Raw genomic sequence first — 25,893 nt, 5'->3', positions numbered from 1 at the left:
ACTAACCTCAACTCCCGACTAACATTAAACCGCTCCTCTCGGTCTGGCCCCTGAACTCATTGCTCTTGCCTTAACTTCTCCATCTCCAAGTCATGTTTCCTCTGTTTCTCTGCCTCCCGCTCCTTCTCGGCCCTTTCCTTCTCTTTCTCAGCTCTTTCCCTCTCTTTCTCTCTCTCTCTCTCTCTCGGCTCTTTCTTTCTCCTTCTCAGCTGCTTCCAGCTGTTTTAACTGAATTTCATGCTCTCTTTGTTTCTCAGCTCCTTCCTGCTCCCGTTTCACCTCTAACTCCTTTAGCTGGAGTGCATGCTCCCTTTCTCTCTTGGCCCTTTCTTTCTCCTTCTCAGCTGCTTCCAGCTGCTTTAACTTAATTGCATGTTCCAACCTTAATTTCTCCAACTCTAACTGAGCCGTCCCACTAGCTGGTACCTTTTTCAGGGATATTTTCCAATACCTCAGCTGCAAACACATTCTTCCCAATATAATACTGAGTTATTGCCCTTCGCACCTCCCGCTTTTTCATTGACAACCTCACCTCTGCGAGGTTTAACCCCTTTGCCAAATTTATCAAGTCTGATTTGGTGGCCGCCTCTAGTGCTTCCAGATTCGGGTTTTCTATAAATTCACCCCACGTCCATCTTTGCTGGTTTCCCGTCTGGCTACCCGCGTAACCAGATCCAAGTTTGGACCTACAAGCCCGATTCACTTGCCTCCCAATTTGGTGTCCAATCCTGAGACGAGAACCCCAATTGTTACGTACCCCGTAACTGGGTCACTTACCAGCAAAGATAGAGAGGTCCGTTGAAGTCTGATGGTACTATTTTTAACAGTATTTATTGATAAAAATACACAAAAATAATATCAATGCAAACATACAGATAATATACGTCGTCAATACTAAATCTAAAAGCGCGGGTATAATCATAATCAATAAGAAATAGCTCTATCGTTGTCTAGGGGATAATATATTGTCCGATGGAAATATAAAAGTCACTTTAGTTCATTCAAGCTGCAGTTTTTTTTGGTTGGAGAGAAAGACGGGTTAAAACTTGCCCATTCCTTTTATGATGACAATCCTTCGAGAGTCGTTGGGAGTTGATTTCCCCGTTGTTAGCTAAAAACCATTCTTCTGTGGTAAAGGCCCACCGATTCTGGGGCAAATGGAAAAGGACGCACGTCGCCTTCCCACCGGCTTTCGCTAATACGGGATCGCTAGCGTTTCTTCTGGTGCGTCTGAAGGGATTGTTCCCCAGACCCTCTTTTATCCTGACTCACAGGGTCCCAGATGTTAATCAGGGTGGGATGATGCAATCCCTCCACCAACTCCCCCCCCCCCCCCCCCCGGTTCATTGCCTGGGGCTTCGATGCATCGTACAGGAGTCAATACACAATTCCGTCTCCAAGAGACAATAGCCGTTATCAATGGTTCCGTCTTTCGGAAGCCAGGACACATTCCAAACTCTTTGCGGATTCTGTATGTCTTTCTCTCATTTCCTGGGTCTCCTGACTTGAATCAACAGCAATCCTGCGATTCTCAAAAAGGAGGGGGCCACGGGCATAACAACACCATCTGGCCCAGGTGACTTACCTACCTTCAGACCTTCCAGTTTCCCAAAAAACTGTCTCTCTAGTTATGGTAACTTCACACACTTCATGATCCCTGACTCCAAGAACTTCAACATTGAAGAATGATGCAAAATAGTTATTCAGTTCATCTGCCATTTCTTTGTCCCCCCCCCCATTACTACCTCTCCAGCATTACTTTCCAGTGGTTCGATATCCACTCTTACCTCTCTTTTACACTTCATGTAGCTGAAGAAACTTTTGGTATTTCCTTTAATATTACTGGCTAGCTTACTTTCGTATTCCAGTTTTACATTCTTAATGACTTTTTTTAGTTGCCTTCCGTTGGTTTTTAAAAGCTTTCCAATCATACCTGCCAATCTGCAACTGTGCTGCAATCTCATCTACTTTATTCCATATACTACGTGCATTCAAATCCAACACCTTCAGTCCTGTATTCACCCTTTTCGATTGTCCGTATTTAAGTTGCAACTCATCCTGTTGACTATAATTTTGCCCTATCAATAGCCTTTCATCATTACCACATTGCCTCTGTTTGCAAACCAGCTACCTCATCTTCAGCACGATTATGCCTTTCCTATGATACTTCTTGCACCATGCCACACCATGCTCAACTTTGAGTCCTAACTTTGTCTGAGGTCTTACCAACATCTGTCTCCACAGCCTCTCCTCTAACTGTTCTGGCACTCTGGCTCCCATCCCCCTGCATCTCTAGTTTAAACCCACCATGGGGCATTAATAAACCTTCCCGCTGTCATTGGTATCTAAATGCACCACGACTTCTAGCTGTTCACCCTCCCATTTAAGAATGCCGAGGACTTGATCCGAGATATCCTGGACTCTGGCACCCAGGAGGCAATATACCATCTGGAAGTCTCATTCTCACCCACAGGACCTTCTGTCCATTCCCCTAACTAACGAATGCCCAAACACCACAGCGGGCCTCCTCTTTCCCCCTTCCCTTCTGAGTCACAGAGGCAGACTCAGTGGCAGAGACCGACCACTGAAACTTTCCTCTGTTAGGTCACTCCCCCCCACCCCCGACAGTATCCAAAGTGATGTACCTGATTGTTGAGGGCGATGGCCACAGTGATACTCTGCACTGGCTCCTTAGCCCCTTTCCACGTCCTGATTGTCACCGTTTTCTGTGTCCTGCACTCTGGGTGTAACTACCTCTTTATATATCCCATCTCTCATCCCCTCAGCCTCCCGAATGATCGGGAGTTCATCCAGTTCCAGCTCCAACTCCTTAACGTGGATTGTTGGAAGCTGCAGCTGGATGCGCTTCTCGCAGCTGTAGTTGACAGGAACACTGGAGGTCTCTCTGCCCTCCCACATCCCACAAGAGGAGCACTCAACTATCCTGCCTGGCATCTCTGCAGGATTACTTAAGGGAAAAATAATATCTTTACACAATTGCACCTGAGATCTTCGTGCTCTGTGTTTTCGTTCTCAGTGTGCCAGAATTTACTACGGCCCAGTACTTAACAGCATCTGTTAGTGGAAGATGGTCTTCGCCTTCACCCTGCAGTTCCAGTTATTTTGCCCAGAAAACAGCAGTGTGGGGCAGACAGCTTATCTAGCACCTAAGTAAGCAAGTCAGTTAAAACATTTTACCTAACCAATCATTGAGGATAGTGAAAGGTCTGGCAGGGAGATAAATTAATGTGGGCAAACTCAATGTCAAACCAGACAGTAAAAGAAGTAACGGAATAGAAGGAAATGATGGATTAAATGAGAAGCAACAATGATAGGATGGTTAAGACAAACATCACTTGAAGCTCAAAAGGAGTTTAATTTGACAGCCCTGACAATCACAATACAGGATTAACCCATGACCAATGCTCCTGCGGTTGGGAGCAAGCCAGCTCTGCACTGCCTATTCATTAATATGATTAATATGGTTGCGGGGAACAGCTGCTGCGTGTCTGCACACCTCAGTCGAGTGGAGGCCATTAGCTGAAGCCCACCTGCTCTACGTACAGCCACCTGTGCTCTGGCTAGAGCAGATGGCAGATCTCAATGAAGGTTACCTTTCTGAAGCGGGATTTTACTCGCTGAGGTTCAAGAAGAAAAAAAGGTCCTACAAAACCCTGGTAAATATGGCTTCTTGTTGAGAGCCCCAGTCAATCCCACTTCAATATCCTGACTTGCTCTTTGCACCTTCTCCACGTTCTCTTGGTTGTATTATATTCTAAAGGGAATGCCCATGAGAACACCCAGAGATGGGAAAAATTGGATTAACCAGAAGTCTTGAAGTAACAAGAAAACATTTTCCACATCTCTCTAACTTTTAACAACTTTTAACGAGTTCTAGAACCTATGAGCGGTTGTTGAACAGTGGCATCAGCCAGTAGAAATCAAAAGAGAATTAATTTGAATGTTACTGAGAATCCCCTCCTACAGAGGTGATGAAAGGTTCTTCACTGTGTAATATTATTGCAGAACGATAGTGTAGTGGTTAGCAAAGGGCTTTACAGTTCAGGCAACCTGAGTTCAACTCCCGTCACTCCCTGTAAGGACCGTGTGGGCTTGCTCCGGTTTCCTCCCACAGTCCAAAGACGTACTGATTGGTAGGTTAATTGGGCATTGATTAGTCTAGTGTTAAATTGGGAGTTGTTGCATGGCACATTTGGAAGGACCTACTCCACGCAGCATCTCAAAATAAAAATAAAAATTATGCCGCAGTGCTCACTGGAGCAGAGAGCTCCAAAAGGGGAGCACTGGCATCAAATCAGAATTAAACATTGTTGGACATCATTGTCTGCTGAGCCTGCTTTAAGGCAGCAGGAATTATCTGAACACAGTGGCTTCACCAATATGTTTTCTTTCCCAAAGAATAAAGCAATCACACCGAGTGCATCGGAAAATATGCATCATGGATCTCAATCTCCCCATTCAGAACCTTAAGGAATGAGGTTCCATTCTCATGAAATCCAGCTTTACAGATCAAAGCAGATGGTCACCTGCAGAGAATGGCCATCTGTTTGCCACTCCCTACTAAGGTGGTCTCCAATGTCCACTGCTGTATGTTGAAAGACAGAAATCACCTGGAGACAAAACGGCCTGCGGATGCTGAAACATGGAGCAGCGACCTGCTGGGGCAACTCAGCAGATCAAGGAATTACTGACATCTCAGCAGGACTGAGAACTGAGAGGCAAGATGGCCAGTATAAAGGGGAAACAGGGAGTGGAGCAACAGGAATCCAAGGTGATTGGTGGGCTGAGAAGTCACCTGACCTTCCATGATGCTGATGGACGCAGCCAGATCTATAGTCCATTCATACCAGAGCTAGCCTCTCATTTGAATAGGGCTGTCATTACTGAGTAAAAAGCTACAAATAAAGCAAAATAAAAATAGCACTTTTGAAATGATTCCTTTTGAAATATTGCTCAATAAGACTCCACGTGGCAATGTCAATTAACATCCAGTTGTTGAATCTACACCTCACTATTCTTAATATAAAAGATCTTCAGGGAGATAAGAAGTGACATATAGGAAATGCACCTGAGACATGCTGTCAGGCAAGGGCAGACATAATAAATGTTTGAGAGGAAACGTGGGCCTGAATATTTAAGAAGGCCAATACTTGTGGGGGTCTATTTGGGAATCCTTGAGGAAGACTGGAAGCTGGAAGGGTGGGACTGTGAGGCTCATGGGTGAGGGGGAAGGATAGAGGCAAGGAATACAAAGGAACACCGAAACAGGAGTTAGTTCCTAGCAACTGATGAGATGCTTGGAGTCACTGAGGGAGAAGAGATCCAACAACTTCAAGCAAAGTTTACAATATCGATCTATTCATTTCCATAGATGCTGCCTGGCCTGCTGAGTTCCTCCAGCGTTTTGGATTTCCAGCATCTGCAGACTTTATCATGTTTGTGATTATCATGTTCATTTTTATATTCATAGAGCCCTACAGCATGGAAACAGGCCTTTCGGCCCGGCCCACTTAGTCTGTGCCAGCCATCAAGCACTCATTGACACTAATCCCGTTTTAATTCAAGAATGTTAACAACAACTCTACCACATACCTGCAAACTTGAGGAGCAATTTAGAGTGGCCAATTAATCCAATCTGCATGTGTTTGGGATATAGGAAGAAACCGGAGGACCCATGGGAAAGGCACAGGATTACAGGCAGTCGATGCAAATTCCATGCAAACAGCAGAGGTCAGGAGTTGAACCCAGGTCACTGAGCTGAGAGAACACAGCTTGAGATTTACCTAGGGTTCTTGTTCTTGCTAACCCTGAAAGTAAATTTGAATACTGTTTTATTATGTTTAGCCTGTGCAGCATAAACTTAAGATGCCAAACTTGTGAAAAGCAAGCATGGCAGAAGCAAACACAAGGACAGCATGATAGCAAAGCAGTTCGCACAATCGCCTTACAGTGCCAGTGATCGCTGATCAACAGTCTATTCCTGCCACTGTCCGTAAGGAGTCTGCACATTGTCTATTGGCATTTATGTCTGCTGACACAAGGGGGCAGAATCTCACCACAATAGGAATTGTAGATGACCTTGTGGGGAAGCGAAATGGCAGTCAGCCTGTAGGACACTGACCCTGAAATGGAAATCGTGTAGTACTAAGCACTACCAGCATTTAGCCTTCTTATGATGGTCATGCCTACACTGAAATGATCTACAAAAAGCTGGCAGTAGCATGGTTTACTTCACCCCCTGTACCAAGAAAGAGAAGGACATTCTGAGAGGCCTCAAGATTCCATAATCATGACAATTTCCAGCTCTGATTGCATAACACAAAGACTCTCCCGACCAACATCAGCAGGGTCCTCCTAAAACCTCTCCTCCCAACGGTCAAAGAGCTGTTCCCCATATTATTTGGTGATTTTTTTTTTCACTGGCCACTACTTCCAGGAGAAATGCAGGGAACACAGCGAACTACTATACGTGGGTGTTTTTGCTCTGTCAATAAAAAGCTGCCCACAGAAATTTGCTACAACTCCTGACTCATGATGGTATGCAAGCTGACTCATGGAGCCACACTAGATCCAATGTCAGTGAAGACTGGTGCTAAGCAAGGCTGAGACATTGCACAGGCACTTTTCTCCATTAACTTCACCGCAGCGCTGCCCCTCACCTCCTCGCCACAGTCCTCTGCTATGGTGGCACCATTCTGCAGGACAACCAGGCAGCTATTCAATCTACGTCCCTCCCACTCCACAAGGAAAATTACCATAACTTCAGGCATGGAGCTGCGGACATGAATGGTGCGTATGCACGTACCCGGAGGTGATGCTCCAAATACTCACTAAATCACTCAATGTGCCAGCCAAGCCTTCAGCCTCCAAGGCAAAGTGCGCCTGAAGATGAAATCCTCAAACCCAGCACGAAGCCTCATGATATTCTAAGCATTGTTCCGAGACACAGTTTATCAGGAACCTCAAAGCACAGAAGAGGTAACACCAGCAGTTTATCCACAAAATCATCCAAGTCAACAGGGAACAGGGGTTCCCAACCTGGGGTCCACAGGCCTCCTGTTTAATGGCATTGGCGCATGGCATAAGAAAGGTTGGGGACCCCTGACTGGGAAGGATAAGTGATCCAAAGTCAGTGTCATCTCCCAAAGCAGAGGCCCTACTCAATTGGTTCTTATAAGCAGCACAAATCACTCACAGGCCTTCAGCAGTCTTCCAAAACAGATGCTATTCTGAGCTACAAAAAAAAGCAGAAGAGCTCAGCAGGTCAGATGGCATCTACAGAGGGAAATGTACGGTCGATACTTCAAGTCGAGACCCTTCATCTGGACCCAAAACATCAACCGTCCACTGATCCACTAAGATCCTCCTGCACTTTGTATGTGCTCCAGATTCCAACAACAGCAGCTGCTTGTGTCTCTACCCTGAGCTGTTATCAGGGGATTACCAGGTGAACAGAGGCGAAGATTTAAAAATGTTCTCAAAGCCTCCTTGCAAGAAGTGTAACATCCCCATAGAAACCCCTAGTTAATGACCACTTTAAAGGGAGAAGTGGCATTCATGGCACCAGTGAGAACCCAGAATCCATCCAACTGGAACACACAGAAGCCTTGTGTAAGCATGCCTCCCATTACAACCACCCAGCACCCCCTACATCAAGCATCCCGTCCCACATTGGCCTCATCAGCCACCACAGAACAAGACATTAAATGATCTTCAATCTAGACAGACCGCCTAAGAAATAGCTTTTGCTGAAATAAAATTCTATGGCTGATAGAGATCCGAAATAAAAACAGAAGATGCAGGGAATGCTTAGCAAGTCAGAGAGTATCCATGGAGATAGAAACAATGTTTCAGCTCAATGGCCTGTCATCAGAATGGGGAAAGCTACAGACAAACAAGCTTTAAGATGCAGAGAAAGTGTGGGGAGAACAAAAGGGGGAGTCCACAACAGGGTAGAAGGCAAAAGAGATTCAATTACAGACTTGATTTACTTGCAAGGGATGCCATACTTCAGATGGAAGCATGTACACCATTTCCATTTCAACCCTGGGTGCGATGTACATCAAACAGAGGGAAAGAAAATGACTGCTTCTCAAATTGTGTTGTCAGAATCATCAGAACTGACCGTCCTTTTTGTCTTTGGAAGTAAAAGGAATCTGTTGAAGCTGGAACAATCAAAACAGAACTATCTTTGTCTTTGCCAAATACTTCTAAGGGAGCGCATTTGCTTGAGCAGTTCCCTTCTACTGCACTTGGGCAGCCAAAATCTCATGCTGCATGTGTCAGGAAACATAGCACTTCGCATATGCTGTTAATCCCTAGGGAGAACATTTCAAACTGATTTGATCAGGCTTCAGAATGTCTTGTTTAATTTTAACCAGTATTGTCTAATCCATCAAAAATGATAAACAATTTTCACAAAACACACAGCCATTCTCTTCCATCTCCACAAATATACAATGAGCTTTCGAGGTCAGCAGTAATGTCTGTCATCCTGTTCTTTAGTAAGGGCCAGGAACTCATCACAGATCTGAGGCTCTGAGGTTACAGATACACCCTATCCTTGTTATATGTGGGGGATACATTCCTCGCAGTCGACACAATGTGAAAATGCACAACGTGAATAATTATTTAAATGGAGAAAATAGGGATGTGTTCCAGAAGGCTTCCTAAATATGTTTTATCTGTAATTTATTCACATTTTCATACCAATACGACACAAAAGTAGTACCACAAGGCAACATTCATATTATAGTTCAACAATTTAAGGTAAAATTCAATGTAATAAATCATAGAAAGTTAACATACTAGGGTGTACAGTACTCACCAACAGTGGCAGTAGCGTCCCAGAGCTGTGTTACCTTCAACTGATAACCATATAACCATATAACAATCACAGCACGGAAACAGGCCATTCCGGCCCTCCTAGTCTGTGCTAAACTCTTAATCTCACCTAGTCCCACCTACCCGCACTCAGCCCATAACCCTCTACTCCTTTCCTGTCCATATACCTATCCAATCTTACCTTAAATGACACAACTGAACTGGCCTCTACTACTTCTACAGGAAGCTCATTCCACACAGCTATCACTCTCTGAGTAAAGAAATACCCCCTCGTGTTTCCCTTAAACTTTTGCCCCTTAACTCTCAAATCATGTCCTCTCGTTTGAATCTCCCCTACTCTCAATGGAAACAGCCTATTCACGTCAACTCTATCTATCCCTCTCAACATTTTAAATTACCTCGATCAAAACCGCCCTCAACTTCTACGCTCCAATGAATAGAGACCTAACTTGTTCAACCTTTCTCTGTAACTTAAGTGCTGAAACCCAGGTAACATCCTAGTAAATCGTCTCTGCACTCTCTCTAATTTATTGATATCTTTCCTATAATTCGGTGACCAGAACTGTACACAATATTCCAAATTTGGCCTTACCAATGCCTTGTACAATTTTAACATTACATCCCAACTTCTGTACTCAATGCTCTGATTTATAAAGGCCAGCGTTCCAAAAGCCTTCTTCACCACCCTATCTACATGAGACTCCACCTTCAGGGAACTATGAACTGTTATTCCTAGATCTCTCTGTTCCACTGCATTCCTCAATGCCCTACCATTTACCCTGTATGTTCTATTTGGATTATTCCTGCCAAAATGTAGAACCTCACACTTCTCAGCATTAAACTCCATCTGCCAACGTTCAGCCCATTCTTCTAACCGGCATAAATCTCCCTGCAAGCTTTGAAAACCCACCTCATTATCCACAACACCTCCTACCTTAGTATCATCAGCATACTTACTAATCCAATTTACCACCCCATCATCCAGATCATTTATGTATATTACAAACAACGTTGGGCCCAAAACAGATCCCTGAGGCACCCCGCTAGTCACCGGCCTCCATCCCGATAAACAATTATCCACCACTACTCTCTGTCATCTCCCATCTAGCCACTGTCGAATCCATTTTATTACTCCAGCATTAATACCTAACGACTGAACCTTCTTAACTAACCTTCCATGTGGAACTTTGTCAAAGGCCTTGCTGAAGTCCATATAGACTACATCCACTGCCTTACCCTCATCAACATTCCTCGTAACTACTTCAAAAAATTCAATAAGGTTTGTCAAACATGACCTTCCACGCACAAATCCATGCTGGCTACTCCTAATCAGATCCTGTCTATCCAGATAATTATAAATACTATCTCTAAGAATACTTTCCATTAATTTACCCACCACTGATGTCAAACTGATAGGTCTATAATTGCCAGGCTTACTTCTACAACCCTTTTTAAACAATGGAACCACATGAGCAATACGCCAATCCTCTGGCACAATCCCCGTTTCTAATGACATCTGAAAGATCTCCGTCAGAGCTCCTGCTATCTCTACACAAACTTCCCTCAAGGTCCTGGGGAATATCCTGTCAGGACCCAGAGATTTATCCACTTTTAAATTTCTTAAAAGCGCCCGTACTTCCACCTCTTTAATTGTCATAGGTTCCATAACTTCCTTACTTGTTTCCCACACCTTACACCATTCAATATCCTTCTCCTTAGTGAATACCGAAGAGAAGAAATCGTTCAAAATCTCTCCCATCTCCCTCGGCTCCACACATAGCTGACCACCCTGATTCTCTAAGGGACCAATTTTATCCCTCACTATCCTCTTGCTTTTAATATACCTGTAGAAGCCTTTCGGATTTACTTCCACCTTATTTGCCAAACCAAACTCGTAACTTCTTTTAGCTTTTCTAATCTCTTTCTTAAGTTTCCTTTTACATTCTTTATATTCCTCGAGCAATTCCTTTACTCCATGCTGCCTATATCTATTGTAGACATCCCTCTTTTTTCGAACCAAGTTTCTAATATCCCTTGAAAACCATGGCGCTTTCAAACCTTTAACCTTTCCTTTCAACCGAACAGAAACATAAAGATTCTGTACCCTCATAATTTCACCCTTAAATGACCTCCATTTCTCTATTACATCCTTCCCATAAAACAACTTGACCCAATCCACTCTCTCTAAATTCCTGCGCATCTCCTCAAAGTTAGCCTTTGATGCTGCGCTGTTTATAATTTCCAACTTTTTTCAAGTGTTAAAGTGGTTTTCTACCACTCAGCTGATGGCCCAGGACATGACATCAGACACTTAGGAGGCATAGTTAAATATCTCAAGCACAAAATCACTGCACTGTAGGTAAAACCAACAAAAGTTTAAGAGCTCAAGATCGCACATCCACACCTTGCCAAAATCAATGCGAGACTGGCGGGAGTGAGACTGTGAGGCACGCGCACCTGACTTACATTGGTGGGAAAGCGGTGCTTCTCATCCCAACAATAAGACTGTGAGGTGTGTGCATGTGACTTGTATTGGCGGGAAAGCAGTGCTCCCTGCATAACTGTGAGCTTTTGATGCATATAAGGAGACAATGGTAGAAATAGGTCCCTCGCATAACTGTGAACCCGTATTGTCTGAAGACACATATAACGAGGATAGGGTGTATTATAGCACCATTTTGGGCCCATATACTGTTAAGTCTCTAAGAAGTAATGTGATAACACTGAACAGGTCCAGTTCTAATAGAGATAAAACTATTATATGAAGGAACCAAACGAAAATGCAAACACAAGAGATTCCACGCGTGCTGTAAATCTAGAGCAACACACACAAAATGCTGGAGGACATCTGCAGGCCAGGCAGCATCAATGAGTAACAAACAGTCGACGTTTTGGGCCAAATCTCTTCATCAGGACTGGAAAGAAAGAAGAAAGAAGCCAGAATAAGGTGTGGGGGGTGTGTTGAAGGAGTACAAGCAGTGGCAAGGAGCCATAAACTGTTTTTAAAGTCTTAAGTAATTTCATTGTATTATTATTCCTGTCATAATTCTTTCACATCAGTAATTTTCATCTCTCAAAGTCAAAACAATGAATATCATGTGCCCAGTTCCAGTGACATTGCAGGAAGAGCAGAGGTATACAAGTAATGCTTATATACCACAAAATTCACTGATCTAAATTTTTGACACGAACCAAAAAGATAAAGCATACTTGAAGGATATGGAAAGTTAATAGCCTTTTTCTCACAGTGCACTTACACATGGTAGATTTATCACCCTTGGTAATTATAGTGCCTTGATAGTGCCCAGCAGTATCAGTTGTCTGATTGAAATCACTGATGCTGTTAACTGTTAAATGACAAGAGCAAAGGACAGTGTACACTGTACACAGTGTGCTTCTTGATTTACTGTGGAATTCTAATTATCTAACAGTAAGTTTAAATTAAATGTTTTTATGGCAACCATGTTCAATGAGGTGATAGGTGGAAAAGGGAAGGGCTGAAGAAGTAGGAATCAAATTGGAGAGGGCAGTGGACAATGGAAGAATGGTGAAGAGCAGGGCCAAAGGGAGGTGATGGGCAAGTGAAGAGAAGGGATGAGAGGGTAACCAGAATGGGCAATTAAAAGAGAAGGAGGGAGAGAAGAGAAATTACTATGGAAGCGTTTTTTTTAATCTTTCCCGGTTACCTGTTTATGCTAAGCCTGCTCTATTACAATGAATCGCAAGCTTCAATATCAAACACACCTCAAGATCCTCTATTCTGCTTTGGGTGACATGAAGAATTTGACCAAGCATAAGAGGTCAGCTCTAATGACTAAACAACCAACCTGAACCAATCCTGGCCAGTGAGCACAACAAATATGCACTTGACCCAAAGTAAGTGAACCCTACGTATCCGACTTTTAAAAGCAAATCACCAACCTTTCATCACCACTACATTTACTTCTACAGAACTGGCGGCCGCTGGCTCTGCTCGGCCTCAGTCGAAGGACGTAGACCTACTGTGCATTCCAAACCACTCAATCTCATAGTCAGGTCTCATGGTTTGAGTCAAGTAACAGGACTCAACCAGCCATCTTCTGTCAAAAGAGACCCTTCTTAACCTAATGCCATGTTATAAGAAATTTCATAAGTTCCTGTGGCATTCTTGAGGATAAGGACTTCACGGACTAACAGGTTATCTTCTTCCCTGAAGGCCAGTCAGGAAGGTTTACATCGTTGACCCCTCTCCTCTCTACAAAATCCCCTTCTCTCAAGGCTGTCTCTGTGATAATCACACAACCACCTCTGAAAAGCTGCTTCCTGCACTTTTCTATCCTCCCCCAGCTGATCTCCCAGCCCCTAACCTAATACACTCTGCCACAGATGATAACCCTCCTTCTGTCCCCACAAGCACAACACAATATCCCCCTGCTCGAGATCCCAACTTTCGCCCAACTAAATGCTGCCTCTGATGATCCTCAGCCCCCAATAAAACCGCCATCCACTGCCTTGATTAAGCTGACTGCAGGTAAAGTTGGCCAAGCCATAGACACGTCTGCACAGGTTCTGTGAACAATGCCTTGTTTAGAGCTACTGAAGTTAGGGCAGCAATGAAATATTGGTTGGCCCACGGCACTTACATTGCTTCAGCGGTTGGGTGCATTGCAGTTTCTACTGATCCGCCCATGGAGTTCTCCTTTCGTAAACAACAATCTCAGTCAGCAGTTTGACATGTCAGTACCTGAAAAACTGCAGATCCTTGAAGGGCAGGGAGGGAACTGTTGGAAGTTGCAGGTGCAAAAATAAGACTTTTTTTTTTTAAAAAAGTGCATTAACAGAGCAGCCGTTTTCCTGGGAGCAACCTCTTTACTCTAGAGGGGAGCAATTTCCATGAATATCTGCCTTGTGCTGCAGATGACAGTATCAGACTGACAAATGCCAACCTACAGTTGCCTAAATACTTGGTTGCTACTGCAGAACCATTAGTGACTTGTGTTTACAGCAACGTATCATTCCTTCCCATTATGTAACTCAGCAGCTATGAGTAACCGATTGATCCACAGCAGACATGGGTCTGCTTCTACCAACTGAATCACATTGACTTAAATCACTTGCTTGCGTAGAGATTTATTTATCACAAGTACATCGAAACATAACTCGGCCATGGACTGTCCCAAGCCCGGCTGAGAGAGCAGGAGGGTCGGGCATGGGATTAGCCCATCCCAGAAAAGCACAGTGCAACAGAAAAACCCATGGAAGCTCTAGAGACCTCATTCCTGGGACAGGAGGGATCTTTGATGGGCTACAGCTGGAGATAGTTTGAAGGACTGGCCCAGGATGGGGAACTCTGATGAGCTGCTCTCAGTGGCCTATTCCCTAGTTGGGGTGATGAACTTAAGTACATTGAAACACACAGTGAAATGCATCATTTGCATTAAAGCCAACACACCCGGGGGCAGCCCGCAAGTGTTGCCAAACTATCCCGGGTGGTTAGCGTACCCACAGTGCTCTCCAGAGTAACACCGAACACAAGCAACAAAACAATAACAAGCCCCTTTCCTCCCTCTCGCCCATCCACACCAATGTTAAAACCATCAGAGTACATGTACCATCAAAGGGGAGAAACACATCCAATCAGAATGTGAGCAAGGCAAAGCTGAAGGAACACAGAACTTGGAGCTTGAAATGAGTTAGAGGCACAGTAATTTAGGGTCATGTAGATCAAAATTATATTAGTACGTACTGATGGAAATCAAAAAGTTATTAAAAAGGTTCATAAGAAATCAGGGGAAAAAAGCAATTGCAGAGACTCCGAATACAATAGCTTAATCATCATTGACTACAGGACTGGTACCAGGGGACTGTTACTCTTACTGTACCATTGTTTAAAAAGGGAAGAGATAAACCAGTTTAATAACCTCATTGGTGCACTGGGTATTGGATTCAGTTCTCTGGGGCACTGAAAACATTAGATGTGCTTGTGTAAAGACATAAATTAATCAAGGACTTTCAGCATAGATTTATTATGAAAAGATCACTTCTGACAGCTTGATTGACTTTAACAAGGAGTATCAATGAGGTCAGTAAGCTAGATGTAATCTGCATGGATTTTAGCAAGACTTTGTAAAGAACCCTTCTGTTTCTGGCCAAATTGGTTAAAAAAAAGAGTAAAAGCCCACAGAATCTAAGGGAATGTTTCAAAACTGGCTCAGCTGCAGGTAGCAAAGGATAATGGTTGATGCAGCTTTACTGACAGGACATGGTGAGTAGTCCCTTTCTTCCTCTTGTATTTATTAATTACATAGATTTGTATGCCTGATGCATAATAAAGTTAGTAGATCATACAAAAATTGGGTCTGTGATGACAACTATAAGGAAACTTTAATCTGTAGGAAGATATTGATAGTCTGATCAGGCAGGCAGAAAACTATGTTTGGGCCTGGTATCCACAAATATATTCACAGCCTGCAATAGGAACACCAATGCCCTCGAACAGAAACACAGACAAAAAGTAGTGGAAACAGCCTGGTCCATCACAGGTAAAGCTCTCCCAGCCAGCCACTGAGCACATTTATAAGAAGGACTGTCTCAGGAAAGCAGCATCCATCATCAAGGACCCAAACCATCCAAGCCATGTTCTCTTCTCACTGTTCAGGAAAGTGGTACAGGAGCTTCAGAATCCACACCTCCAGGATCAGGGACAGTTATTACCCTTCAACCATAAGGCTTGAACCAGAAGGAATAACTTCACCCACCCCAACACTGAACTAAATCCACAATCTATGGACTCACTATCAAGGACTCTACAACTTGCGTTCTTGATATTTATTGCTTATTTATTTATTATTATTATTTCCTTTTTTGTTGTCTTTTGCACATTAGTTGTTTGTCCATCTTTATCAGGGGCAGATTTTCTTTGATTCCATTGTATTTCTTTGTATCTACTGAGAATACCCACAAGAAAGTGAAACTCAGGGTAATATATGTTGATGTATGTGTACTTTGATAATAAATTTACTTTCAACCGTGTGAGCTAATATATTTGGGTGGTCAACAAGGCAAGGAAAGATACTGGGAGGATACAGGAGGTGAAGAATGAAAGTTTTCAGGTCATTAAAGATATTGAGAAAAAGTTAAAATTGTTAAAAGGGCATATACGAGTTGCTTTCCTGTTTGTCAATGCAGAGAATAGAAAAGTCAAGGAGATTATGCTAGATACAAGTTAAGCCCCTCTGCAAGAGTATTGTGTACAGTTCAGATCACCACATAATGAGAAAGATATGACTGTGAAGAAGGTGCAGAGGGACCTGACAGGAAATTTACCAGAACTGGACAGTTGTATTCATGCGGATAAAATGGGTAAGTTAAGGTTAATTTTGGTGTATTAGAGAAGACCAAGGATCTGCAACATTAAATACCAAGAGGGTCCTGGATAGAATAAATAGGAAGAACCGATTAACTCTTAGCAGAAGAGAGAAACGGAAGAGAGCATTGAATGAAAGCAACTGGTAGAATTATTAAAGGAGAAATGAGGGAAAAAATGTTTTCAGCCGGAGCATTGAAACTCTGGATTCACAGCCTGAAAGATTCAGAGTTACATTACATAGAAACTGTATTTGGATGTATACCTAGAGCCACAAACAGCAGGTCTAAACATGTGTTGAAGATGGGAGCTAGGTGGATAAGATCACATTGCTAATGGAGTGGCTCTCTTAGTCATATTTTTTTTTAAAGTATTTTTCATATTAACTGAGATCAGCATATTAAGGAAGTAGAGGTCATCCCTAACGTGCTGCACCATTGCATGTTACAGAAACTATACTGCAGCTGACAGGAAGGCTCTACAACGGGTAGTCAAAACTACCAATTGCATCACCGGCACCAGCCTACCCACTGTTTAGGACATATATACAGAAAGGTGCTGGAAAATGGCCAGTAGTGTCATGAAGGATCCCACAAACTGTTTGCCCCACTCCCATCAGGGAGCAGGCTATTTAGTATTCATACTAGGACCATCAAACTCAAAAACAGTTACTTTCCCCAAGCAGTGAGGCTGATCAACACCTCCACCTACTAACCAACCCCACCACCCACAACCACTACTTTATAGTTTTCCTGTCAGTCTCTTTATGTACCAACACTCCTGTACCTAGCATCATTTAGGGACAAACAATGCATGTAAGCTATTTTGTCAGCTTATTGTGTACTTTTTTGTGGTGCATCAGATCCAGAGTAACCGTTATTTTGTCCCCCTTTACAGTTGTGTACTCCTGCAAGAGGACCACAACCTCTACATGGTTTGGAGGCTTGCGTGCCTCAATGACCCGGAGAGCTATGCTGGCTGGAGTCAGGGCTTTATGCTTTGGCTCTTGGTAGAATCACCCATGCCAAACAGGTCAAAGTGTAGAAGCCAGACTAAGAGTCGTAACTGGTCCTCCAGGTTTGTGGGTTCAGCTCAGGACTAATAACCCTGACTGGTCAAACAAAACTGTTACAGAAACAACAATGAAGAGTCCTTCTGCATCTGTGTGCGACGGTATGAAGATGGCCAAGGACAGACAGAAACGGAGGACTTTCATTGCTGCCCTAAATGCCAGCAGGTGTAACAGGAAGTAAGCAAGCAAGCACACTTGTATACTGGAAATGACATTAAACAATCCTGAATCAGATTTTTAAAATACATTACTAATAGGAACAATCCTCAGAATAGAAAGGAACTATCTTATACCAGAAAAGTCTTCAAATGCTTAATAAATTACCTCATAGGAAACAGGGATGAGAGAAGAATTTGGTATAATATGGAAGAAAAGCACACAATATAAAGATATGAATATTTAAATATTTAAAACAGATTAAAGTAGAAAAAGCTACATAAATCTTTGGAAATAGGAATTATGCCAAAGAACTGGGTGGCAGCAAGTATTATAGTTATGAAAGGGAAATGATAACATAGAAATCATATGTAAGCTTTCAAACTTCATAATCTGTAATAGAAAAAGTTAAAATCCTAAAAAGACATAAATTAATTGGCAATAATCTGGATTTGTTAAAAAAAGACACACAATCACATAATTAACAGCACTTTCTGAGAAAAGAAAAGCAAGGATGTTGTTTATTGATGGATTTTCAGTAGTCTGACAAAGTGCCTGAGAGATGGTGAGAAAATTGCAAAATCCAAAGAATGGCACTAAATGAAGTAGTGTGGGTTACAAAACAGAAAGAACTGGAATGAATTGTTGTCCGTGCGGAATTTTGGTGTGCCACAGAGATACAATTACTTGGCCACAAGTCACTTCACAGCAGTCTTACCATACCTGAAGTACAAAGGGACACTGGGCCCATACAACAGCATTGTCTCACTGATAACTCTCTTTCTGCCTTCATGTTTAAACACATGCCCAAGAGTACTGAAATGGAGTTTATGTAAGATGCTAAATAAGGAGCTTGGCAAAGTGTGTGGAAAATAGAGGAGGCTACTGGGTGATCAGAGACTGTTGTTTCTAAACATAAAATGTAGAGCACAGATCTTTCACTGTGAATAAGAGGTTGGCACTCTGCTTCTTGCCACTTGAATGCTTCGTCGCACATCAAAATGAATTTAAAAGTACTTACTCCAGCTGTCTCTTTTACTCAGTGTTTGCCAGATGTTGGGGTATTTGATTCTCAGCATTTGATTATAATATCAACTCAGGCATCATTTGCAACTTTTACAATCGTGCAGGTAGTTAAAAGACATAACCTCGCACAAATAACTCCCAGTGGGTCCAGTTTCTAACACTAGGCAATTTGGGGAGTGAAAGAAAACATTAATCTTTATATTGAGTTTATGAGCCATTTTTAACTTATTTCCATTTGGCAGGAAGTGAAATCCACAACTAGAACTCACTTCCCAATTTTGTTTCACAACCGTCCAGTACTTGTTACAATCCACAGGAACATTTATGCAATTCACTGCTTTTGAATTTTCCAATAATTAAGGAATTATATTTTGTATAATTTCAGTTGCAAAATAAAAGCTTGGAAAAAAGTGACAGACTCCATAGTCATAGTTAATAATTGAAGAAATTGACTTGAAAATTAATTTGCAGATTAAAGATCAAAATACCAAAAGAACATTTATAACTGCAACTTTTGATAGGAATGGAATACCAGTGAATAATACCAACTCTGTTAGTGATGCAGAGATACATAATGTATATCCTTACTGGGTCTGCTGGAATCCATTCATGATAGATCACACAAATGAGTCTGTGAATGTTAGTTGGGGTGGAGTCTTACTGGTCACCTGAGCAGCACGCCTCTGGATGGAGTCTTCCACTGGGAGACCAGCTGATCAGAGAGATTCTGTGTAACACAGAGACCCCTCCTGTCCCGACGATAGCTTAGACAGCTACGACACTGCTTCTTTTTCAAAAGTTTTTCTCAGAAGATCTATCCTGGGCCAGCCAGTGGGAGTTTGCGGAGATTTGGTATGTCACCAAAGGCTCCGGCAAATTTCTACAGAAGCCATCTGTAAAATGACCCATGGAGAGCATTCTGACTGGTTGCTTCACAGCCTGATACGGGGGCTCCGATGCACAGGATCAAAAAAAGCTAGAGAAGGTGATGAGACTCAGCCAACTCCATCATAGGCCCTAGCCTCCCCACCATCGAGGGCCTATTCAAAAGGATGTACCTCAAGAAAGCAGCACTTATCTTTAAAGACATCAAATTCTCAAACTTCAAAGATAAAGGCAATGGCATCCGTTATCAAGGGCCCTCACCATACAGGATATGCTTTCTTCTCACAACAACCATCAAGGATGAGTTACAAGAGCCTGAAGACGCACACTTAATATTTTAGGAAGGGTTTCTCCCCCTCCGCCAACAGATTTCTGAACTGTCCCTGAACCATGGACCTCACTATTTTATTTTTGTTTCCCTTTTTATTTCTTATTGTGACAGTAATTTTTATGCATTGCACTGGACTGCTGCCACAGAACAACACATTTCAAGACATGTCACTGATAATAAACCTGACTCTGAAAATTTACTTTCAAGAACTAAGACACTAAAACAGGTGCATAGACACAAAAAGTAAGCACATTGAAATGATCTGAATTAAATCATGCCATCTACATGCTGTTCTGTGGTACTCACTTCTTCCCATTGACCTGCTGGTACAAGATCTAACCTACAGTCGTTACAGGAAATTTTCCCAGCTTGGGAAACTGAGGAAGAATGTGCGTCAGAATCAACACTTAATGAGCCCAAGTCTGATCTTCAGCCTCATGCAGTGAAATAGAGTTTCCGCTTCCTCTATGTCAAGTCCTTTTGAGCTTATGATTGAGTCAATATTGTTTGAAACAAACCTCACAAACTCTGATGCAGCTTTTAGAATAATGATCTTTAGTATAATGATCATAATCAAGAAAAATTCCAAACATACATAATTTCAGACTGATATAGAAAGTAAATCAAGATGAAGACACAAGAGGTTCTGTAGATGCCAGAAATCCAGAATAACACACACAAAATGCTGGAGGTCAGGCAGCATCTATGGAAATGAATGAACAGTCAATTTTCTGGGTTGGGACCATTCATCAGGACTGGAAAGGAAGGGGAAGAAGCCGGAATAAGAAAGTAGGGGGAGAGGTAGGAGTGCAAGCTGGAAGGTGACAAGTGAAGCCAAGTGAGGTGGAAGGTTATGGGTGGGGGAGTTGGGGTCAAGTGAGAAACAAAGGTCAAGGTCTGAAAGAGGAGTCTGATAGGACAGAAGAGTGGACCATGGGAGAAAGGGAAGGAGGAGGGGTACCAGAAGAAAGTGACAGGCAGGTGAAGGGGTAAGAGGGGAGCCAGAATGGAAACCAATATGAAGTTTCTTTTCAATCAACACATCAGGATGTCCATGATGATGGCGACTGGTTGGCAGGTCAGTGGAGAATCAATGGCAAACTACAATATGCAAACAGCGCCTGTGGGAGGAAAAGTGTGTGGTCCTGATGTGGGGCTTTGCACAGACCACTGACAATTCTATCCCTCCCACAGATGCTACTGTATCTGCTTCGTTCCTCCAGCTGATTGTTGCTCAAATTCACTGTGAACTGCAAGGTAGTACTGCTGCGACAGTAATACTAGGGCAGTAGCAGGTGGAGAGAATGGGGTGGGCTCAAGGTAGGGGTTGGGTATAATCTGGCCCATAAAATTTAACAGGAGAATTTTATCAAAAATATACTTACAGATATGGATCAACAAACAGTAATGTGCTGTACTTAAAATGAGTAAATTATAAAAATTTTCTAGGTAATAAAGGGTTAACATATGAGTAGTGTTTGATGACCCTGGGCCTGTAGGTGCTGAAGTTTAGAAGACTGAGTGAGCATTAAAACCAATCAAATATTGAAAGACCTGGATAGAGTGAACATGGAGAGGATGTCTCCTATAGTGGGGGAGTCTAGGACCAGAGGGCCCAGCGTAAGAATATAAGGATGTCCCTTAGAACTGAGATGAGGAGGAATTTCTTTAAGGTGTAGAATCTGTGGAATTCACTGCCAGACAGCTGTGGAGGCCAAGTCATTGGGTCTATTTAAACTGGAGGTTGATAGATGCTTGTTAAGTAAATGCATCAATGGTGACAGGGAGAAGGCAGGAAACTGGGGTTCAGAGGGATAATAAATCAGCCATGATGGAATAGTAGAGCAGACTCAATGAGCCTAATGGTCTACTACTGCTCCCGTGTCTTAGGATTTATTTGGTTCTTTGTCTAACATACGTGAACACAGAGAAACCCTATTTATGGAAGGAAACAATTGGTAGGAAGAAACCGAAGATCTATTTCTGATTGAATCCTTGGAGCATTTATTAATCTATTTTGTGGAACTGGTGAGGAATATAAAGAATCCTGTGTTTGTGAAATTAATGAGAATTTAAACCAGGCATATTTGAAAAATGAAATAGTGTTAGATGTGGACAATTCTAAATATCTTCACTTTCTCCCTCTGAACTAGTGTGCTGTACTACGCTGAACTCCAAACTGGATTGCCTACAATACAGGATTATTTCCACATGAGAAGCCAAAAGCACCCTACAGAGTAGAAGAGGATATTTGCTAACACTGCAGAGCTCAATGAAGCTTCACGTGTAGTTTGTGCCAGGATCTCCTTATGTTTTCAGCTCCACTGACATTGTTTCAGTAAAGGATACTGACTGGCTCAGGTTCACTATTTGAATACAAGTTTAGTTCCAGCTGACATATTTATTTGGCTAACTTTGGACATCTAGTCACAAACTGCTGCAGGCAAGGCTGAGAACTCAATACACCCCCAATATCTGAGCAATGAAGTTGCAACCTCCGCAACCAAACATGGGGCACTCAAAGATATCTCCTCAGCCCCACCGCCACTTCACATTGCCCAAACAAATCCCAAAAGTGACGCCATGTGATACTTTTCTAGTCTGGGCAGACAATGAGACAAATGCTGAATGTAAAGAATCAATAAATCGACCTGGTTTACCTTATATCTACTGACTGCCTCAATCAATTCTCAGAACTTAAAGAGCTCAAACAATCTGGATTTTTTCCCCCTGATTTTCAGCTGAGATTTGCAACACTATTCAATGTTCTTTCATAACTTTTCATTTTATTTAATAAGGCCGAAAAGATGGAAGCCCTGCTGGAACTGCGCTCAGATGGGTCTCTGCCAAAACTTACATTTTCGTGATTCATGTGTTTTAGAAGTTTCAGCTCTCTGTAAGCTCGTTTGGCGAACGTTACACTCTGAAATGGGCGATACAGCTTCTTAATTGCGACCTTGCGTCCCGTGCGTCTGTCAATTGCGGAGCTGTTGAAGCAAAATGCAAATAAAACCGCATTATTTAAATTCCAACCTTTGTATTGAAACCCGAAAGTTTTATTCACTGCAGAAGAAAACGATTCTCTTCTGCATTGAACATGGTGTGCAACCAGATATTTACAGTACATGCGTTTCACCCACACTGTCCTCTGTTAACACTCACCACACCGTCCCGTAGGCTCCAGAACCGATGTGAGTAACGTTTACGTATCGCTCCCGGACTTCCCACGGGGTGTTCTCGATGTTATACCTGGCGGCACCCATCCTGTTAAGTTTTCAAGCTGCGAAAGACTTAAGATGCAAAGTATTTCCGATTCTCCCCACCTCCTTCAGCAAAATTGTCAGGGATAAATAAAAGCTTTTGAGGTAATAAGGAAATTAGATTCTTACTTCCTATCTTCGAAGATGTGAACCGCCCCAGGTAGTGGGCGTGTTTTCAGTACAAGGTAGAGCAAATATTTAAAAGAACTCGTTTCCACAAAGTGCTGACATGGCTAGACGGTTTATAAGATAAAGCAATATCCAAAACCAGCAAAGGAAATGATTAGTCAGTTACATATACAGTAACTGGGAATCAATGACGTACTTTCTGTTTACAGAACTCAAGTATTTCATAATTTTTCCTCTCTCACTGTCCACCACTAACTCGATCATGACATCTCTGTCTCTATCCCAGAGGACATATTAGCCACCAGAACCCAACGCAAACCCATGGCCACCCAACTTCTCCCACCTTGCTTCCTGTCAGGACCTAGTCCATTCATCCACTTCCTCTAGCTGGGAAGGGCTTGGGTGTGACACACGGGCAGAAAAACGGCAGATCGTGTTTAATCTGGATGTGTATGAGGCAATGGGGGTGGGGGGCTGGGAGAGGAAGTTATAAAGGACCCCAAGGGGGCTGCCTAAGAATAATGTTAATTTCGCAACCACATTTTAAAGGTCTAATTGGCAACCAGTGGAAGTATCAAGCTGATCTTGAATAGTAAAATGGAGATATATCCCAAGTAGTCTATGTGACGTTTATTTTGCTCAGGCTTCCTATGAACGTGCCAACCAGGAAGAAACAATACGTTTAATTTCTGATTATATTGGAAAAGAAGTTAAGATAACAATCCAAATATGGTTTAAAAATAGAAGATGTAATAACCACAGGAACATTTACATTGATAACATCTGAGTGCAATACACTTCCTCAAACAAAACTCTTGGTCAACTTTTGTTAAAGACTGATAGCTCGAAGCATGTCCCATAAAACCTTCTTGATACCTGTCAGCTTAAAAAAAATTACATCATGACTTGCCAGAAGTCTGAGATGATCATAGGTTGGCCAGACCTCAGCGAATGAAGGGGCCAAATGATGTTTCTCATTGACCAATAAGGTTTAAGGGTTGAGAATGAAACAGAATATAGAGGATAATTTAAAATAGGTGCATCTAGGTTAAATGATACAAGGTCAAAAACAATAGAGAAAAAGAAAAAATATTAAGAGATGGTGTAAAACAAAGCACAAGTGAAAAGCTATTTAATCATAATTACAAACAATGTATTTCTCTAAGAGTTGCAATATAAGCTAGGTAGATAAAGCAGTTTCATTTGATCCCTTTCTGAGCAAGAAGTGAATTGACATTGCATTAACAACAGAATCATTGCTAAAATATGCTTGCACCATTAATTATGAACTAACAGCTTGGTGGGAAATGTTGTAAATCCAGTAAGCTCCACAAGAAAAGGCTGATAGAAGGATTCTGTTGGCATAAGACAAAAAGAAAAGTAAATCTTGTAATTTTGCATCTCTTTTTTCCTAAACGCTGGCCAATACCTACATTAATTTTGAATGTATCATCAACTTGCTATTATTTTTCCTGTAAGATTTAGCAGCATTTTAATCTTAATAAAATAGAAATAACAATAAAAGATTACTGCCCTTAAAATTCTGTTGTGCAAATTTGTAGATAAATGTTTAATTGTATTTGCAACAACTTTGTACAAAGCTTCAATTTGTTTGATATTTATATACATATATATACATACACACACACACATATATATATATATAAAAACATGACAGCAAGAAATTTCAAATTCACAAACTTAATTCAAAGTTATAAGCCTGCCTCAATATATAATTAATTGAATTTCACAAAATGGAACGCTGCAGAAGAAAATCACAGACTATAAGGTAGATCTGCGATTCCCAGACAGAAAATTAATAGCTTTTTTAAAAAAAAACAATAATGTTTTCATTTGAAAAGAATATGTTTCATCAGGAGTGAGTTTTATCTGAGCCAGCGAAAAAAGGGAGGTTAAGTGAAGTGGAGCAGCCATTGTTGGAGTGGACCAGTGTTAGAGGGGAAAACTTTAGCTCAACAGGCTGGGTGAGAACAGGCATAGGTGAGCATAGGCAGAGGTTCAAGTAAGTTTCTAGTAAATTATTTCCCTCTTTGTCTATTATTATACAGCTAGTGTATTGAGAGTGGGTCCAGGGGGCAGATTTTTAAGATTTCTGAAACACTGAGGTCTCTTCTGGGAAAAGTATGACCTGCACAAAATGGATAAGTTACACCTGAACCTGAGGGGGACCAATATCCTTGCAGGCTTTTTTGCTAAAGCTGTTGGGGAGGGTTTAAATCGATTTGGCAGGCGGGTGGGAACTGGTGTGATACAGCTGAGGAAGGGGCAGTTGATATACAAGTAGATGCAGTATGTAGTGATTGTGTGAGGAAGGACGGCCAGATGAAAGGGCAAAATTGAAGTGAGTGGGATGCATTGAAGTGTAACATGGAGGCAAAATTGAAAAAGGGTGAAAGTGAATAGGTCTGAAGATGTTATATTTGAATGTGTACAGTATACGGAATAAGGTAGATGATCCCATAGTTCAGTTAAAGATTGGCAGATATGACACTGTGGGCATCACCAAGTTGAGCTGAAAGATCTCAGTTAAAAGCTTAACATCCATGGATACACATTATATCGAACAGACAGAGGGAGTGGGGAAGTTCTGTTGGTAAAAAAAATTGAAATCAAATCCTTAGAAAGAGGTGATTTAGGATTGGAAGGTGTAGGATCCTTGTGGGTCATGTTAAGAATCTGCAAAGGTAAGAAGACCCTGCTGGGAGATGTACACAGGACATCAAACAATAGCCAGGATGTGGGATAGAAAAAGCATGTAAAACAGGAAATGTTACAATAGTCATAAGGGAATACAATATGCAGG

General features: G+C 42.1%; 1 protein-coding gene across 1 annotated transcript in view; it reads right to left on the bottom strand.

The window, feature by feature from the left end:
* The window catches only part of LOC140717177 (mitogen-activated protein kinase 12-like), a 78,501-nt gene extending 55,141 nt beyond the window's left edge, over positions 1-23,360 (bottom strand). The window contains exons 1-2 of the mRNA XM_073030471.1: positions 22,843-23,360; positions 22,538-22,667 (exon numbers count right to left, since the gene is read on the bottom strand). Of these exons, the coding sequence (XP_072886572.1) occupies positions 22,538-22,667; positions 22,843-22,943 (231 nt within the window). The 5' untranslated portion in view covers positions 22,944-23,360. The remainder of the gene's footprint in view (positions 1-22,537; positions 22,668-22,842) is intronic.
* Between the last annotated feature and the right edge of the window lie 2,533 nt (positions 23,361-25,893).

The sequence above is a fragment of the Hemitrygon akajei genome, chromosome 27 (assembly GCF_048418815.1).
Source record: "Hemitrygon akajei chromosome 27, sHemAka1.3, whole genome shotgun sequence".
Classification (NCBI taxonomy): domain Eukaryota; kingdom Metazoa; phylum Chordata; class Chondrichthyes; order Myliobatiformes; family Dasyatidae; genus Hemitrygon; species Hemitrygon akajei.
This window is presented reverse-complemented; position numbering and strand designations above follow the sequence as displayed.